This window comes from Physeter macrocephalus, chromosome 10 (genome assembly GCF_002837175.3).
Source record: "Physeter macrocephalus isolate SW-GA chromosome 10, ASM283717v5, whole genome shotgun sequence".
Lineage (NCBI taxonomy): Eukaryota > Metazoa > Chordata > Mammalia > Artiodactyla > Physeteridae > Physeter > Physeter macrocephalus.
In genome coordinates this window covers 45,472,694-45,493,030 of record NC_041223.1, presented here as the reverse complement: position 1 = coordinate 45,493,030, position 20,337 = coordinate 45,472,694, and the positions used below count along the sequence as shown (strand labels likewise).

Genomic DNA, 20,337 nt, shown 5'->3' with positions numbered 1-20,337 from the left:
CTTTTTCATTTCTAATTCTATTGATTTGAGTCTTCTCCCTTTCTTTCTTGATGAGTCTGGCTAATGGTTTATTAATTTTGTTTATCTTCTCAGAGAACCAGCTTTTAGTTTTATTGATCTTTGCTATCATTTCCTTTATTTCTTTTTCATTTATTTCTGATCTGATCTTTATGATTTCTTACCTTCTGGTAACTTTCAATTTTTTTTAAGTGTTCTTCTTTCTCTAATAGCTTTAGGTGTGAGGTTAGGTTGTTTGTTTCAGATTTTTCTTGTTTCTTGAGGTAGGATTGTATTGCTATAAACTTCCCTCTTAGAACTGCTTTTGCTGCATCCCATAGGTTTTGGGTCATTGTGTTTTCATTGTGATTTGTTTCTAGGTGTTTTTTGATTTCCTCTTTGATTTCTTCAGTGATCTCTTGGTTATTTAGTAGCATATTGTTTAGCCCCCATGTGTTTCTATTTTTTACAGTTTTTTTCCTGTAATTGATATCTAGTCTCATAGCATTGTGGTCGAAAAAATACTTGATACAATTTCAATTTTCTTAAATTTGCTAAGGCTTGATTTGTGACCCAAGATATGATCTATTCTGGAGAATGTTCCATGATCACTTAGGAAGAATGTGTATTCTGTTGTTTTTGGATGGAATGTCCTATAAATATCAATTAAGTCCATCGTGTTTAATGTGTCACTTAAAGCTTGTGTTTCCTTATTTCTTTTCAGTTTAGATGATCTGTCCATGGGTGAAAGTGGGGTGTTAAAGTCCCCTACTATTATTAAGTTACTGTTGATTTTCCCTTTTATGGCTGTTAGCATTTGCCTTATGTATTCAGGTACTTCTAGGTTGGATGTGCAAGTATTTACAATTGTTGTATCTTCTTCTTGGATTAATCCCTTGATCATTATGTTGTGTCTCTCTTTGTCTCTTGTAATAGTCTTTATTTTAAAGTCGATTTTGTCTGATATGAGATTTGCTACTCCAGCTTTCTTTTGATTTTCATTTGCATGGGATATTTTTTCCATCCCCTCACTTTCAGTCTGTATGTGTCCCTAGGTCTGAACTGGGTCTCTTGTAGACAGCATATATATGAGTCTTGTTTTTGTATCCATTTAGCCAGTCTATGTCTTTTGGTTCGAGCATTTAATCCATTTACATTTAAGGTAGTTATTGATATGTATGCTCTTATTACCATTTTCTTAACTGTTTTGTGTTTGTTTTTGTAGCTCTTTTCCTTGTCTTGTGTTTCCTGCCTAGAGAAGTTCCTTTAGCATCTGTTGTAAAGCCGGTTTGGTGGTGCTGAATTCTCTTAGCTTTTGCCTGTCTGTAAAGGCTTTAATTCCTCCATCGAATCTGAATGAGATCCTTGCTGGGTAGAGTAATCTTGTTTGTAGGTTTTTCCCTTTCATCACTTTAAATATGTCCTGCCATTCCCTTCTGGCTTGATGAGTTTCCGCTGAAAGATCAGTTGTTCTCCTTATGGGGAGTCCCTTATATGTTATTTATTGTTTTTCCCTTGTTGCTTTTAATGTTTTTTCTTTGCATTTAATTTTTGATAGTTTGATTAATATGTGTCTTGGCATGTTTTGCCTTGGATTTATCCTGTATGGGACTCTCTACACTTACTGGACTTGATTGACTATTTCTTTTACCATATCAGGGAAGTTTTCATCTATAATCTCTTTGAATTTTTTCTCAGTCCCTTTGTTTTTCTCTTCTTCTTCTGGGACCCCTATAATTAGAATGTTGGTACATTTAATGTTGTCCCAGAGCTCTCTGAGACTGTCCTCAATTCTTTTCATTCTTTATTCTTTAGTCTGCTCTGCAGTAGTTATTTCCACTATCTTATCTTCCAGGTCACTTATCTGTTCTTCTGCCTCAGTTATTCTGTTATTGATTTCTTCTAGAGAATTTTTAATTTCATTTATTATGCTGTGCATCATTGTTTGTTTGCTCTTTAGTTCTTCTAGGTCCTTATTAAACGTTTCTTGTATTTTCTCCATTCTTTTTCCAAGATTTTGAATCATCTTTACTATCATTACTCTGAATTCTTTTTCAGGTAGACTGCCTATTTCCTCTTCATTTGTTTGGTCTGTGGGTTTTTACTTTGCTCCTTCATATGCTGTGTATTTCTCTGTCTTCTCACGTGCTTAACTTACTGTGCTTGGGGTCTCCTTTTCGCAGGCTGCATGTTCGTAGTTCCCATTGTTTTTGGTGTCTGCTGCCAGTGGGTAAGGTTGGTTCAGTGTCTTGTGTAGGCTTCCTGGTGGAGGGGACTGGTGCCTGTGTTCTGGTGGGTGGGGCTGGATCTTGTCTCTCTCGCGGGCAGGGCTGCATCCGGTGGTGTGTTTTGGGGTGTCTGTGAACTTAGTATGATTTTAGGCAGCCTCTCTGCTAATGGGTTGGGTTGTGCTCCATCTTGCTAGTTGTTTGGCATGGGGCGTCCAGCACCGGAGCTTGCTGGTCATTGAGTGGAGCTGGGTCTTATCATTGAGACGGAGATCTCTGGGAGAGCTCTCGCCAATTGATATTACGTGGGGCCGAGAGGTCTCTGGTGGACCAATGTCCTGAACTCAGCTCTCCCACCTCAGGGGCTCAGGCCTGACTCCAGGCTGGAACACCAAGACCTCTCATCACCCTCTTGGGCATCAGCACAAGGCAGGAACTGCTCTGCAGTAGTTATTTCCACTATCTTATCTTCCAGGTCACTTATCTGTTCTTCTGCCTCAGTTATTCTGTTATTGATTTCTTCTAGAGAATTTTTAATTTCATTTATTATGCTGTGCAGGGTGTCTGTGAACTTAGTATGATTTTAGGCAGCCTCTCTGCTAATGGGTTGGGTTGTGCTCCATCTTGCTAGTTGTTTGGCATGGGGCGTCCAGCACCGGAGCTTGCTGGTCATTGAGTGGAGCTGGGTCTTATCATTGAGACGGAGATCTCTGGGAGAGCTCTCGCCAATTGATATTACGTGGGGCCGAGTGGTTTTTATCCTTCAATTTGTTAACATGGTGTATCACATTGATTGATTTGCATATATAGAAGAATCCTTGCATTCCCAGGATAAAGCCCACTTGATCATGGTGTACGATCCTTTTTTTTTGGACCAATGTCCTGAACTCAGCTCTCCCACCTCAGAGGCTCAGGCCTGACAACCAATCAGAGCACCAAGACCCTGTCAGCCACACGGCTTAGAAGAAAAGGGAGAAAAGAAAGAAAGAAAGAAAGAAAGAAAGAATAATTAAATAAATAAATTATTAAAATAAAAAAAATTTTAAAGTAAAAAAGAAAATGAGAGCAACCAAACCAATAAACAAATCCAACAATGATAACAAGCGCTAAAAACTATACTAAGGTAAACATAAAAATCAGAAACTAGTCAGTCGCATACAGCAAACCCCAAGTCTACAGTTGCTCCCAAAGTCCAATGCCTCAATTTTGGGATGATTTGTTGTCTATTCAGGTATTCCACAGATGCAGGGTACATCAAGTTGATTGTGGAGCTTTAATCTGCTGCTCCTGAGGCTGCTGGGAGAGATTTCCCTTTCTCTTCTTTGTTCGCACAGCTCCCGCGGTTCAGCTTTGGCTTTGGCCGCGCCTCTGCGTGTAGGTCTCCTGAGAGCGTCTGTTCCTGCCCAGACAGGACGGGGTTAAAGGAGCAGCTGATTCAGGGGCTCTGGCTCACTCAGGCCGGGGGGATGGAGGGGTACGGATGCAGGGCAAGCCTGCCACAGCAGAAGCCAGCATGACATTGCACCAGCCTGAGGCGCGCCGTGCGTTCTCCCGGGGAAGTTGTCCCTGGATCCCAGGACCCTGGCAGTGGCGGGCTGCACAGGCTCCCGGGAGGGGAGGTGTGGATAGTGACCTGTGCTTGCACACAGGCTTCTTGGTGGCAGCAGCCGCCTTAGCGTTTCATGCCTGTCTCTGGTGTCCGCGTTGATAGCCACAGCTCGTGCCCGTCTCTGGAGCTCGTTTAGGCGGTGTTCTGAATCTCCTCTCCTCGCACACCCTGAAACAATGGTCTCTTGCCTCTTAGGCAGGTCCAGAGTTTTTCCCGGACTCCCTCTTGGCTAGCTGTGGCGCACTAGCCCCTTCAGGCTGTGTTCACGCAGCCAACCCCAGTCCTCTCCCTGGGATCCGACCTCCGAAGCCCGAGCATCAGCTCCCAGCCCCCACCCGCCCCAGCGGGGGAGCAGACAAGCCTCTCAGGCTGGTGAGTGCTGGTCAGCACCGATCATCTGTGCGGGAATCTGTCCGCTTTGCCCTCCGCTCCGCTGTGCTGTGCTCTCTCCTCTGTGGCTCCGAAGCTTCCCCCTAGCCCACTCCCCGTCTCCGTCCGTGAAGGGGCTTCCTAGTGTGTAGAAACTTTTCCTCCTTCACAGCTCCCTCCCAGTGGTGCAGGTCCTGTCCCTATTCTTTTGTGTCTGTTTTTCCTTTTTTTTTTTTTTTGCCCTACCCAGGTATGTGAGGATTTTCTTGCCTTTTGGGAAGTCTGAGGTCTTCTGCCAGCATTCAGTAGGTGTTCTGTAGGAGTTGTTCCACATGTAGATGTATTTTTGATGTATTTGTGGAGAGGAAGGTGATCTCCACGTCTTACTCCTCTGCCATCTTGAAGGTCGATCAAGATCGGATCAGTCTTTATCATATCTGAACACTCACAAATGCCTGGACATTGTCCAACAGCAAAAATAACCAAGCATCCACCTATCTTGACTAGTATAAGTGACTGCTGTTTCTTTACCAATTATAGCTTTAATCTTGATCTAGTCTTCCTTCTTTCTCAATAAGACTAATTAAAATACACAATCATACAGTTACCCTCACTTCCTGACAGCAATCAATCCAGCACAAAGTCTTGCTTCCTTAAACTATCCCCAGAGTCACAACCCCAAATCCTGTAATGTGTCCTTTCTAACACACTCTTACTGAGATGCTCCACTGTTGTCCGTGGTGTGTGTTCTCCTCCCCTGAAATGAACAATACAATAAACTACTACAGGTGTGTTCGTGGTGGTCTTTGTCTAATAGGCATTGACATCATTCTTATTTTAATAGTCTTACCTCCAGAAATTATAAAATTCTCTGGAGGAAAAGAATTGTCCTATTCATTTGGGGTCTCCTATTGCTCAGAAACAGTGCCTTTAACATAGTAAACATACACAAAAAGTTTATTGAATGGATACATGAATCCCATAGACTGTATCTTCTTCAATGACTAGAAATGCTGAAAAGATTTTGGAGAAAGTGTCCTGAGTCCTACTTCACAGAAATGACACAGGCACCCTTCTGAGATGACTTCCTGGCAGTGACTTTGCAAGCAGCACAATTCTGGGGATTGCAATAATGTCCTTCCTGTAATGGGAATCTTGGTATGTCATAACTGATTTTCAGATATTGGAACAGCATTAGAGTGACTTAAATCTATTGAATTACTGGCCTTTCATTGGAACTATATAGGATTCTTCTGAATCATCCAAATCATGCTGCCAACGTGCTATGCAACATTTGTGTTCGTGGCAATATTTATTTTGAAATAAGATTCTAAATGCCTTTCAAATTAGCACCCTAATAAAAAGTTCAAAAGTTCTCAGTAATACTATTTCTTGAATTGCATTCTCATTTTACTCTTAAGAAGGCACAAAATTAATGGAAAAAAACCTCTAATTGAGAAATTTAGTCTGGATTTAAAGGCAGTATAAAAGATGTCCTAGCAATAAAAAAGAAAGCATGAATAAAACAATTAAAGAAGCTAACACTAAAATCAATTCAATTTTTAAATAGGAAAAAAAAACCTAACTGAAAAACTTTGTAGAAAAAAATGATATTACAGAAGGGATAGTCTAGTGTAGTACCTGAAATTAGCCAAACAAGCAAGAAGTTGGGTAATACTGATCACATGTTCTATGTTTGCATCTATGCATTTTAGCAAAATTCTTCTGTTATGTTAATCTTCAAAGAAACATTCACATAAACTAACTGCTAAAGTTGCAGTCCCAAGAAAACAGCCATCAGAAGGTCTGAAATGTTATTCCAGCTGCATTAATCTGCATAACTACCTTCCCCAGAAAAACTGACCCAATCTTTCCAGTGCTAAGAACTTCCATTAAAAATGGGAGTCAGAGAATGCTGCAGAGAAATTAGCAGCTAAACAGTAAGAAAACTAGTGAAAAGAACATGTAATTATTCTGTTTGGTAATGTTTTAGAATGTAACAGTGAAAATCTACTAATATTCAGTAAAAGAGTCAAATTTTCCACATGCACAAACTGAAAAATATTTCATACACATAATAGTTTGAAATTATGTCTGTTCACCATAAAAACTGAAATTACAACTCTGGCCCCACAACATTAATTTTCCAAACTGGGTTTTGGTTTTCTGTCCATTAAAAACTCAGGCCAGTGATTCCTTTACTTTAAATTAACCACAGTATAGTTTACCGCGTATATATATGTCATTTTTAGATATCACTTCAGTGAGATTCACAATCAGTTCCTGGCTTGATATTCATTCTACACTACAAAGAATACACAAATCAGTCTGTGACACCCTTAGTATTTCTCCCCTAGGGGCAGATTAAAGCCACTAATTTCTAGGAGCCTGTAAATTATACTACTATGACTATGAGTCCAACCAGAAATTGAGGCATGAACAATTCACTGAGAAAAGAATGCAAAATGGCCTAATGCCTTTAACAAGGAAACTCAGTAGATTTTCCTGGTAGGTAAAAAAGCAACTCAGAGAGGAAAAGTTGAAGAAAAGAGGTGGCTCTGACAGCTGCTTTTTCAAAGACCTCAGATTGGTAGATAAGCGATCATCATTTAATTATTCATTTACTCAACCAACATTTATGAGTGTTTATTAGGCACAGGCACCACAGTAAGCTCCAGAGCCCAAGGCAATAGCTCCTCTTCCCCCCTCCCCATCCAGAGCTTACAAGTCTTACAGAAAATAAATGAGAATAATGACAAATGATGCTAAAGGCTCTGAGCAGGAAGACCTAATGTAGTCTAGAATGTCAGGAAAGGCTTCAGGGAGAGAGGAATAAACACTAAGACCTGAAGGATGAATGAGAGTTGGTCAGAAAAAGAAGAGGAGGGAGAGTTGGTAAGCAGAAGAGCCCACTCCTATAAAAAGCCCAAGACCGCAGGTGAAGGAAAGTAGGGAAGAAAGATGTAAAGACACTCGGCATGTGAGTGCTGTTATAGGGAGAAAATATTGTGAGCTGAGGCTGGAGTGGAGGTGTGCAAAATATTATATATTTAGGCAGAGGTGAAGGAAGAATTGCCCAGCTAAATAACAGATAACATTTCTCAAACCCTTACTATGGTCAGGTTCTCTATGGTGCATGCTTTCTGCACAAATAACCTCATTTATGTCACATATCGATCCTATGAGATAGGGGTCATTTTTATTCCTATTTAATATAAATTGCTCAAGGTCACACAGCTAAGTTATGACAGAGCCAGATTCAAATTCAGATCTTTGGGGCCCATAGCCTGTGTTTTTAAGCACACCACAGGGCAGATCAAAAAGGGCGACCAGCATTATACCGCAATCAAAACTCTGTACCACTAACGCTTGGACCTAGTTAAAATATCCACCAGTAAAACCCCCCAATTTATCTGATTTGTATTTACCATATAGATTCTCACTGTGGTATTGGCAGTTGGAAAATACAAAGGGAGTTTTCTGAGCTGAAAACCAGACAGTTAACTGAGGCAAAGTCTTGTTTGTTTTTCTTTGGGGACCCTCAAGACCTAGTACACAGGACATACTAGTTGCTTAACAACAGTCCTACTTTACTATATAGAAGGTTGTGTCTACTTAGATGTCAGTTTGGTGAAATGCTTGAAAAAGTAACACTAGGATATACCTACAGAGACAAACCAAACATTTCAATAAATTCACTTGAACAAAAACAAACCAATTTGAAAAAACAAACCAATAGAATCTTTCTTTTTTTTTTCAAAGAGTGAATTCAATAAAGTTGGAATGTAGGTTCTAATCTTTAGGACTGAAGCAAAGTAGTTTATGTGAGTTTATTTCACTCACATAAAATTTTTTCCACTACTAGTAATTTGTTAAAAACCTGAAAAGAAAAATATAATCAATGCTTTTATTAAGAGAGAGTGGTTCTGAATGGCATATTGCAGTTGAAACTTCCAGAGTATTATCAATTTTCTTAGAAAAGATTCAGAAAGACTCCTGATTTATTTTAATGACTGCATACTATGGCACTTCATTGCTTCTCAAAGGTATTTTGAAATGCATGTAATCAAGTTTTACTTCTATTAATCAACTATTTTAAACTGTTATTAATTACACTTATACTTTAACTGTGACTTTAATGAAGTTAAGTTGGTTCCTCTTTCCCTCACTTCTGTGATTTTGCCATTGTTCTTATAAAATGTATTTAATAATAGCAGTTAATTATCATTTTTCTTAAAAGTGGTAACAATGTATATAAAAATGCATTAAATAACTGAGATAAACAGTTATATAAATGTAGTATAGTTATATTAATATTAAAAATCATATAACATTATACCTGAAATGTAATTTTTTACAAATTATTTTAGCAACATATTTGTCATATTGTTATTTTATATCAAAGGATAAAGAAAGAAGACTACATCATAATTCTATAGATGAATTCATAATTCATCTATAATTCTATAATGCAGTCATTTAATAATAGAGTTTTCTAATCATTCACGGCATATAAATATGCTTTTGTTGATTTAAATTATTTGTCTTAAAATTTTTATCTTGGGATTATCCAAAACATTTAATTTGATAAACAGCCATATATTTTTTTTATAATGCATTTAACTTATATACATAAATGTCTTTTTTAGTTTCTTAAACTATAGATCTATGTATACTTTGTCTTAGAGGAAAGAAACTGAAAATATATTGTTTTCAATTTCTACATATATGCATTTAGTCTTCCCTGAAAACTAGCACAAAGAAAAAGAAATAAATAATCTGGATTAAGAATATTTATAGGAGGGACTTCCCGGGTCCAGTGGTTAAGACTTCGCCTTCCAATGCAGGGGGGGCGGGTTTGATCCCTGGTCGGGGAGCTAAGATCCCACATGCCTCGCAGCCAAAAAACCAAAACAGAAAACAGAAACAATATTGTAACAAATTCAATAAAGACTTTAAAAATGGTCCACACCAAAAAAAATCTTTTTTTTTTTGGTGGTATGCGGGCCTCCCTCTGCTGTGGCCTCTCCCGTTGCGGAGCACAGGCTCCGGACGCGCAGGCTCAGCGGCCATGGCTCACGGGCCCAGCCGCTCCGCGGCATGTGGGATCCTCCCAGACCGGGGCGCGAACCCGGTTCCCCTGCATCGGCAGGCTGACGCGCAACCACTGCGCCACCAGGGAAGCCCCAAAAAAAATCTTTAAAAAACAAAAAAGAATATTTATGGGACTGCTTGCTGATAGGTGATTTTCTAGTGATTTAAACTACTCACTATTTTCTAGTGATTTAAACTACTCATATCTACTCAAGTAGATATGTCAGACTGGTTTGTGAATATTCTGATGCTTTTTTCTTTATTTATTAATAATAATTTAAATTTTTAAACCACCTTGTTCCTCTGTCTTTAAGATTCAAAAGCAGGCTTTATATCCCAGCAGAGAAAGAAATCCACTGACATCTAGACTGAAGATGACTAGGAACAATGTGTACAACTTGTATTAGATAATTATTAAATTCAGCAGTATTCAAATCACCAAATAGTAAAGTTGCAAATGTATTTTTAGATGGTGGTGTAAGAGAATTCTCTTTGTGAGCATATACTACTTTATTTCTCCATGCTACTCTCTTCAAGCCAGACAATGGCAATGACTTTAAATTAGATAAAATCTTGACAGCACTCTAGTCTGACACATTAAAGAGGACCATGATTAGGAAAATATTCCCTAAACAAATGGAGAGAAATTCCATTACCTTCAAACTTCAAAAAATTCTAACACTTTTATCCCATAAGCATAAACTAACAACAAACTTACAAGTTACAAATATTTATTCTTAGGATCTTTTTCAAGGCAGCCCATAAAATGGTGAATAGGAGAGGAATTGGAAATAATCTACCTTTACATGGCAGTAAGAGGAGTAGGAAAATTTTTCCACAAAGTAATTCTGAGCCTAGAGCAATTTAGCATAAAGCACACTTAAACAATTAGGCAAACAACTTTTAAACTCTTTGTAGATGAATGACGCTTTGGGTAAATTATATAATTGCTCATCATTTTGCTTTTCATCAACATATTGCATTACTTGAATTTTTTTAATAATAAAAACAATGCAATTTAAAGCCATTGCTCTTGGCTCCATGATTCGTATGTAATTTCCATACCATTATTTTTGGGGTGAACTTTAACTATATCTCTAAAAACACTATGAATTTTAAAAGTGTACAGAGAGTACTGAGTAATCAGAGCCTAAGAGCAAGATTTTTGAGGGATTCCATGTTGAAGATGTGGAAGGAAAACACTCATCAATGAAAGGATCTAGGAATTCAAACTGAAGATAAGATAAAACAATGATTCTTCCTAGAAACAAAATAAATCATTAAGAATGGGTTTATTTTATCACTTAATGGAAAATATTCAGAAAAGGTAAAGCATTTCTAGGTGGAATTTACTAGTCAATTATAAAATTGCTTTATCTTTTAATAATAGTCGTTCTTTTTTTTAACACCTTTACTTCCTAGTGTTAAAAGAAACAAACCAAACACTGAAACTTACCCGATTTGCCCTGCCGCTGATAACTCCAAACCTATTTGCACTGTCTTCTTATTAATGCAAGTCAAGAATAAAGGCATTAACAGATGAACACGAAAATGCATTCACTAAACTAGTCTAATAAGGAACTAGATGACTCAACTTTCATTGGTTCCCCATTGCCCCTCATCTCACACATGTGAATATAAACAATAATCTTCACTTAATACTGTATACTGAGCTCATTGTAAAATAAACGTTAACTTTAATAGTATTCATAAGGAAAAAAATGAAGTACAAGTTTGAAAGTTATTAAAAGAAGTTTCTTTTAAATAATTCCCTGGGTATTAAGGCACTGTGGGTCACTTGGACACCCTCACTTAGAAGACTAAGTTAAAATTGCTTCTACTTGAAATGGGGTGAAATTCTAGAGGCTATAGCCACCTGCACTAAAAGTATTGAAGCAATTTCGCCATTTGGGGGCAAGAACCCTCATTAGCAAACTGGGTTCACAGGTGAAAGCCATGGTGTACACTTAAAAGTTAACAAGTTGCTCATGCTGACCAGGAGGCATAACAGCAGCACCTGGGCAACAAGTTTTTATCCCAGTGGATGCGAAGATCCCAAGAAAGGCCCACCACAGAGACACCAGATGGTAGTGACACAGGAGAACACTGCTGCGAAGAAATTCCAAGGGGAAAGGTCAGGAGTTATATACAGAGGGAAGAGTATTCTTGGCTACAGACAGCCCCTGAGAATGAAAAAATATCCACAGTACTTTAGTTGTCTTATTTTGTCTTTGACAGGCAAAAAGAATCTAAATAAGTAAGGGTGCTGTGCTTGATCCTGTTACCCAAAACATTATCTCTTTTGAATTGCTTGTCTTGTTTCAATTTACTTGCTCTCTTCAGCATTTGCTGTTCTGTCAGGTATGAATGTAGCTGAACCACTACACTTGAAACGTTAGAAGTCATGTTCCCAGATAATCAGGGAATCTAGAGGGCTAGGAGACCCCAGAGACCTTACAGATGAGGAAATGGAGGTCCTAAGCAATTAAATGAATTGAAAATATCCAAGACTAGTAGATTATGAATTCAAGGCACTAGTATTAATATTACAGCATTAATTTAATAGTATATGTTACACTTAATATAAAACACACATAATACCATACCTTACATGGAAGTCATGTAGTAGTGAAAATCATGTCATAAATGCACATAACTAAGCATTCAATGAATAAGTAAGGATATTTCGTATAGATTATCACAGAAATAAATGTTCATACAGGTGATTTTCTCATTTGAGAACTGATCAATTCCATTTGTCAAAATTCTAGATTTCAGTTCATTTCTATCTAGGTGTAAAATAAGATGCTTCCTAACATTTATAGGCCCTTGGCGTTGGAAAGAATCTCAAAAGCCCCCTAACCCCCTTTTGTATTTGAATTTGAGTTTGGAAAGCAGCAACAATGCACCATGGCTCTTCCTACAATTTTATTCCCTGGGCCAGTAAGGGATGCTGCAGCTCACATCAAAAGAAAAAACACATGAGAAAATGAGTGAATCCCCAGAGGTTTCTCTACTAAGGACCCACTCTATAAAATGAGTCCTGAGAGACATTCCCAGTCTTAGGTTTCACTGGAACCAGGCAGGAAGAAGTTTAGGGTAAAGTAGCAGTCTGCGCCTGCTTCTCAACACACCAGACCCCAAGTATCCATTGTCAAGACCTTGCTTTATCTACTTTATATTCAACTACCACTAGCATAACCTTGCCCCTTCTCCCCGCATGCCACTACTCCACCCGACACTTGCATGGATGGATGGATGGACGGATGGATATGTGCATAAGTACATAAAATTTTCTTCCTTGGTTCCACTATAATAACTCATAGGATTTATTCAAATATCAGGGTAAAGTCTTAATCTCCTTCTCTAGAGAAATAATGTCATTATTTTTCCTGTTAAAACTTCCTAAACATCTGTAGCTGGCTAGTTTCTAATCATAATAAAACCCAAAAGATATCATAACTTGGGTAGCATTACTCCATATCTGGGACTCAAAGAAAAATATCCAGTCATGATTTCACCGGGAAAATGTTGCATCTTCTAAATGTGACCTTCTACATTAGTTACCCCTGTGTGTGCCTGTCAGAACTGGAGTTGATGCTTCCAAAAGTTTAAAACAAGAAAGAGCTGGACTTTAGATTTGCAAGTGTAGTTTAAGCAAGATCTATGATATACCTGCAAATGAAATGCAGTTCTGTGTTAAAGTGAGGCATGACTTATTTTACAGCCAAAGAAAAGATAGAGCATTAAATGCACCACTCGTTTATGTTGATGAAAATACACCCAGGGCCTGTGGGTATACAAACTGTTAATAGAAGTCATTTCAACAGTTACCTTCCAGTTTCACTCTCACCTAGCAGGATAGGTGTGTTTCAATTAGAAGATTCTTGCCAGTACTTCCTTATACCTTCTAGGCAGCTCTTTGAAAATTAGTGGGTTTGCAGATAGGTAAGAAGGAAACCTCATTACCCACCCTCAGAGAGCTGAGAAATAAAATGTGTGTACTACTCACGGCTCTGCCAGGAGGCTCCTGTCCTCAGCCACATAGTTTGAAGGAATATAGCCCTGCAGCTGCTGGCCGGAGCCGTCTGCCCTTTTCTCCAAGTGCCTGGCGAGCCACCAACCCTCGTGGGACGTGTCCAAGACCTGGAGCTTGTCGCCCGCGCGGAAGCTCAGGTCCTCTTCGGTCCGAGCCTGGTAATCAAACAGAGCCACAAAGTACCGGCCCTGGCTTCTCTCGGGCTCCGGACGCGGCACCTGGGGAGGATCGGGGGGGCAGACCGTCCATAGGTTCTGAATCACCACCGACTTGTCTGCCTCCTGAGACAAGCAGGGGAGGCAGGGCTCCAGGTACGCCCGGAGCCTCAGGCAGATGTTACCCATGGCGCCCCCGTGGGCAGTGGGGGAGAGGGGCTTCTCCCTCTCCCCTTACTCTCTGCAGATCCACTTTCTCTTCCACCACCTGGAAACTTTGAAATCAGCAACAGTCCTCCAGGTTTGGGGAGCGTGTACCAAGCCCTGGTTCCCAGCAGTCCGGCGGACCTGCTTGGAGAGACTCACCGGCGTGCTTTCTGTGGCCGTATCTGCTGCCCCAGAGCAAAACCGGTGGGAGCTGGGCAGCTGCTCGGTGGGAGAGTGCCTCTTCTTCTTGTCTGCTTAGGAATCTCACCACAAAAATAAATTTGAGAACAGAAGAGAGTCCTCTTGCCTCTTGTCCCAAAAAAAAGTTACCAAGTGAGAGAGGTGAACTCCAGGTAAGATCTCCACGTCTTACCTTTGCCAGCAGCTCTCTCCCGCGTCAGGTCTGTCTCTGTGGTTTGACCAGTCCTGACCCTCACTGCTCTTTCTTTTTTGCCAATGAATAACCAACCGGCCCAGGCTTCTGCCTTTAACATCCTGAACTAGGAACAGACGGTAATAATTTCTTCTTACTTCCTGGTTCTTTTGTGTCTGTGATCTAAATGGGATTCCCGTCCTCTCTACCTCTCCCTTCTCCCACACCCGAGAGACTAGCGCCCTCACCAGGGAGCCAAACTCTTAAAAGCAGCTGTCAAAATCCATGCTCCTGGACAGACAGGCTAGCCCAGGGAGCATTTTGTCCTGCTATGCTACCAGCACAGAAATTAAAGGCAGAGATATTTTTCTTCCATAAGGACGAGTAGGATAGCTTTGCCACCACTAGGGGGAATAAAATGGAAAATTAAAGTGTTTGGGTATTTGTTACTGGACAAAATGGCAATTGGGAAAGAGCCATTGAGTTCCTACCTTTTTTTTTAATCACTGTGAATAGATTTTAATAGCCTCAAAATACATTTACAGTCTGGAAAAATACAAGAGCAGCTGACTAAAACGGTGAGAAACCGAAACACTGCATTTTCCCACAGACATGTAATTTCCCATCCTTCATGTACTATTTCAGAAACACACACACACACGCACACACACACACGCACAGACTAGGTGACCAGCGGAGAGAAAGAGTAGGAGGGCTGCATGTGAGCTGCTGTGGAAGCTCCTTCTATTCAACTTTGACTCCAGGTCTGCACTAGCTCTTGCTAACGTCATTGGCAGGAGCTCAGGAACTAATGAAGCCGACATCAGGGCAGCCATCGCGATAGGCAGTGAGTTTTGCTCTACTTCCCCTAGTTCAGGGCAGCTGTCTCACAAATGGGTGCCCTGCATCCCAAGAACACCTAGGCAGTAAGTTTAGATGGGTCAACACAAGGCCATTTTCACTAGTAGAGAACACTGCAGACTTGTTTATGATGTGTCACTTCTTTTTGTATAAGGCCTTTATTACCAAGTTGCTCTCTTAAAAACAATTTCTCTAAATGTTGCTGGAGCCTTGAACTTGGCTAACCTAACCCCAGTACAAACTCAAAATTCCTGTTCTTTGTCAAATAGCAAGGCATTTTTAGTAATCAGAATAACTGAACTCAAGAAAAAGAAAAAAAGAAGAAAAGAAAGACAACCAGAGGACCGTGGCCTTAGCCCCTCCTGCTATTTTCCTGTACTAAAATCAGGCATTCATGGTGGACAGATCATTTGGTTAAAACAAGATCTCATGTTCTAGGTTTCTCCAATTGTCTTCAGAGTCAGAGTAGAAAGTACTAATTTGGCAGGAAGAGAAAAGCCAAAAGCCAAGCCAGGTTTGTTTGTTTGTTTGTGATATGGGACCGAAAATATAATTCCAATATAAAACAGAAGAGAAAATAATGATTATATAATATTGAGAAGCCACAGAATATTTTGTTCCAAACACAATATTAATTGTAAAAGGTGTAGGATCCTATTAATGCCCCTAGAGGCATAGATACTAAAGTCCTTCCAGAGATATCTACATGATCTAGAATATGAAATAAGAGTTGGAAGCAACTAGAGAAGATGTATATTCAAAACCAATTTGTAAGTGGAGTTTAAGACTTAAGAAATTTGAAGTTTCTAAATTCAAATATGCCTCAATTATGGTTATGACAAGGTATTCCAGAAAAAGACAGAGTGGCAGACCTGCACAGCACAGTCACTGAGCTAGTGAATGAAACTGAAGAAAGAAACCAGCCATCCAAAGACATCAGGTAAGCAATGGCCTGAGAAACCTGAGGCAAGGGGTGGGGAGAGAAAGGGTTTCCTTGTGTCGATAGCACCAGAATTCTACAGTCACCCAAGCTTGAAGCCTTGCAGTCATCTTTAACTCTTTCCCTGGTTTCTTTGAGCTAATCAATCACTAAATTCCACTTGTCTGTCTTTCCATTTATTCTACATTTTTTTATTCCTTCTGAATGACAGCTGGGTGTTGGACAAAACAAATATTCTTCCCTAGATTATTCCAGAGGGTTCGTAACTAATCCCCTTTCCTCCAGCTTATCTTGTATTTCTGACTCATCTTGCACACCACTCCCAGAGCAGTTTTTATAATAGTAACAATGCCAGAGGTGATATAAGTACTAGTAAAAGTAGTTATCAGTTTTGAGGGCTTTCTATGTGCCAGGCACTGTGCTAAGAATGTTACAAATGATACATCATTTAACTCTCAGAAAATAAAAAACAACAATACCTGTGAAGAAGGTAGTATTTTTTTAAATTTTAGTGAAGAAGAAACTGAAGCAGAGAGGTTAAGTAACTTGCCCAAGGTCACACAGCCCCCACGTGGCTGAACCATGAGTAACACCCTGGTCTCAATCTGACTCCAGAGTCTGAGATTTTAACTCCTGTGTTTCAATGACTCTAAAAAAAGGCTAATATTCTTCTGTGTAAGATCCTTCAGGGATCTCCAACATGTTTGGAATAGAACCTGCTGTCTTTATCAGGACACACAAGGCTCTGGTAACTTCTCAAACCTCACGGCCCTTTACTCCTACATATACACACTGTGATGCAGGCTCACCAAGCCACCAGCTGCCCCTGAAGCCCAAGGCCCTCTTTCCTGCTGCACCTTTGCTCCTTTCTCTACCTGCTCCCCTGGTGACTTCCTTGTGATTTTTCCAGGCAGGTTCAAGTAGCACCTTCTCTGCCATAATAGATTAAGGGCCTCTACTCTGTGTGCCCCTAAAACCTGGCACACACACTTCTACTTGGTCTCCTATTAAATTCCACTTGATACCCTTACTTGTTTGCTTTCCCCAGGAGAATAAAATTTCCTTCTTGGAATCTTCAGTGCCTTGTACAATGTCCAGTATGTAAACAGTAAATACTCAATAAGTATTTGTTGAAGGAAGGAAGGATGGAAGGAAGGAAGGAAAGAAGGAAGGAAGGGAAGGGAAGGGAAGGAGCCACTGGGGTAAGATAAACACGTATACAAGTATTCACGAATGAGAGCAAAGAGCGTGAAAAGAGCTGGGACCACAAAGGATAGTGACTTTCTGTCTATTGTCTCTTAGTCCCCTTTTTTCCACGCATTGTTTCCCAAATGTTAGATTCCTTTGCCAGCCTCCTAAACCGGTTTTCCTGCCTACAGACACTCTCCTTCCCATCCTTACCGCACACTGGCACCACATTAATCTTAAATCACTCTCCTGCACAATAACCTTCAACAGATCCTCATTTCCTGGAAGATACGGCTTGGAATTCAAGATGAAAGAATTTGTACTTTATCGGATCTTTATCAGATGTACCCTTTCAACATCCTCCTTCCGTTACTGCCTTATGTTAACGCTCCCACTCAGCCAAATAGGTTTACTGTGTCTCCAGTAGGTCTTGTTCATTCCCACCTCTGATCCTGTCTCCTTTGCCATGCTTTTTCTTGGTATTCCTTCTCCTCCCAACAGACTTCTGCCTGCATTTTGAGGCCTGAATAAAAATCCCATACCTCCTTTAGAACCTCCTTGTCCATTTCTGCCAAAACAATTTTTATTTTCCTTGAGTTTTACTAGCTCCTGCAACCCCACATCCAACATACACACAGCATTAAATGAATTGAGCCATGCTCCTGTGTCTGATTTGCTGAGCACTGCAACAGAAAAAATCCCACAGCTACTCAGTTTTATACCAGGACAAATTAATGATCTCCAACTCCTGCTAAGCCCTTAGCTCTGCTCATTCTTTTACATGCCGGTCCACTTAGATGCGGTTCTCCTCATTTTCTAGTAGCACTCTTCCAAATCGTCCGCCGTTCTTCTTAGACTCTCTACAGATATCCTTTTGCTCTAATGGTGAACTTGTCACAGAAATTCCAAATCTGTTCAATATTAACCGATTCAATGTCCTTTTCTTGCATCAAAAAATATATCTACATCTGCAAATCCTTGCACTTTCTTTCTCCCTGAGACAAAAACATCTACTTGCCTATCCGATGTCCAGTTTGTTCTTCCTACTAACAGAACCTTACTTTTATAGAAGTGAAAGGCTGCAGACTTCTTACAACGAGAAGTGGCCAAGAAGAAAGTAAGCAGAAGTCATTGGGTGGGGTTTCAGGAAAGTCCCTTAAAAAAGGCAGACTCAGCTGGAGGATCTACTCTCTTTCCCTTCCCTCTCTTCTTTTTCCTCTTGCCTGAAACTCAGTTAAGATGGCTGGACCTCCAGCAGACATCTTAATTATTAGAAGCCAACATGGACTCAAAAATGAAAAAAGAAAAAAAGATGCCAAATTAACCTCGATTTTCTTTTGTCATAGGAATTGCTATAATAAAGGGGAAATTTTTCACTTACAGCAGCACTTAGGGAATATCAAAGCCAAATGCTGTTCAGCATTAGTTGAAACAAGCTAAAACTGTTGAAAGATATGAACTTTGAGGAGCCATTGCACGTTAGATCCTTAACTCTTCGTAACTGAAGTATTTTTCCTGACCAATGACAATGGACTACTTTAAACATCAGCCAACACGGGACTCATTCTGTCCTATCCAAAGGGTATGTTTTCAATACTTAAAGCGTGTAACCAGGAAACTCCATTTCTAACACTTCAGAAACCATGACATTTCCCCTCAGTGAACTATGCAGTGAATTTCTTTACTGATATGAGTTCTCTTGCTTGCAAGTAAATCAGTTCAGCTTGGAAGAAAACATTTAAAAAATTTTTAATTAAAAAACTGGCAAAACCTCTTTAAAGCTCTTTGCTTCTTTCTTTGGCACTATCAAAGACATGAAATAGGCATAGTATGTCTAGATTTCAGCATGATACTGAAAAAAATATTCTAGAGATATCTGTAAAGGGATAAAGAACTTGCTTTCTTTTTATTATTTTTTATTTTTATTTTTTATTTTGGGCCACACCGCACGTCATGCAGAGTCTTAGTTCCCCGACCAGGGATCAAACCTGTGCCCACCGCAGTGGAAGCACAGTCTTAACCACTGGACCACCAGGGAAGTCCCATTTGCTTTCAAAAAGGACTGAATATTCTCATGTATACAATCTCCTAGAAGCAGCTGATAAGCCTTTTCTAAAATGGAAATAAGTAAACATGTTTCACCCAGGTGGTTTGTCCTTGCCTGTTAAACAAATACTTCATTAATCAAGGTTCTCATCTATCTAGCAGCAAAATTATTTTAGTAATCTTGGAGACTCTCTCTAGTCTGTTAAAGACCATCACAATTCCCCCAAATGATAGAAAACGGAAACACCTAGAAGTCTGTTTGTTTGTTTGTTTTCCTTAAGCCCTTCTGATATTTTGACAAGCCTGCGATAGAAAATTTGTGGCTGGGTAGACAGAGCATGAGCATATATAGTGTTAAAGTATGATTCCTAGGGTTAATCTTTTAAGTTTCTTGGCTAATTCCAAACTCCATTTGCAAAATAAGATTAGTAGAGCCATGACTCTGCTGGGGTTTAACTCCTCTCAAAAGTTTAACCCTTACTCAATATTGCTACGGAAAAGACTTTTCTAATGTACATGAGATAACAGTAAAGTTAGATAGAATCACAACTGGCTGAAGAAATAAACCCAAATAGCATAGCTTGTTTTTGTTTTTATTTTGCGGTACACGGGCCTCTCACTGCTGCGGCCTCTCCCGTTGCGGAGCGCAGGCTCAGCGGCCATGGCTCAGGGGCCCGGGCCCAGCCGCTCCGCGGCACGTGGGATCCTCCCAGAGCGGGGCACGAACCCGTGTCCCCTGCATCGGCAGGCGGACTCTCAACCACTGCGCCACCAGGAAAGCCCGCATAGCTTGTTTAATCGATGTCGTTTGGGTGGAGGTCTCTGGTGCACTATCACAAGGAGGTAGCATGGCTTGGGGGTGAGAATTCCTGTTCCCTTGGCACTCTTTGGCTCTGTGGTCTTGGATAAATTATTGACCGCCTAGCCTCAGTTTCTTTATCTGTAAAATGCTGACAATTCCTAGACACTAACATTTACCTCGTAGAGTTATAAGAATTAAATGAGAAAATGCGTTAAAATATTTAGCCCACGGTCCAGGACATGGTAGCTGCCCAATAAATATTAGCTGTTATTATGAAAATATGTAACTGGGCCACCCCTGGGGTACCTGTGCCCTCTCCTTGTACTACTAAAAACAGTTGTAGGAAATTATCACATTCCCAGCTCACTCCCACTTCAAACAAAAGCAAAATGAAGGAAACATATCCATTTCCAAAAGCACTGCTACATA

At 40.0% G+C, this 20,337-nt stretch overlaps 1 protein-coding gene across 1 annotated transcript in view; it reads right to left on the bottom strand.

Moving 5' to 3' along the window:
- The window catches only part of FRK (fyn related Src family tyrosine kinase), a 94,748-nt gene extending 81,068 nt beyond the window's left edge, over positions 1 to 13,680 (bottom strand). The window contains exon 1 of the mRNA XM_024115572.1: positions 13,310 to 13,680. Within this exon, the coding sequence (XP_023971340.1) occupies positions 13,310 to 13,680 (371 nt within the window). The remainder of the gene's footprint in view (positions 1 to 13,309) is intronic.
- Positions 13,681 to 20,337: the final 6,657 nt, after the last annotated feature.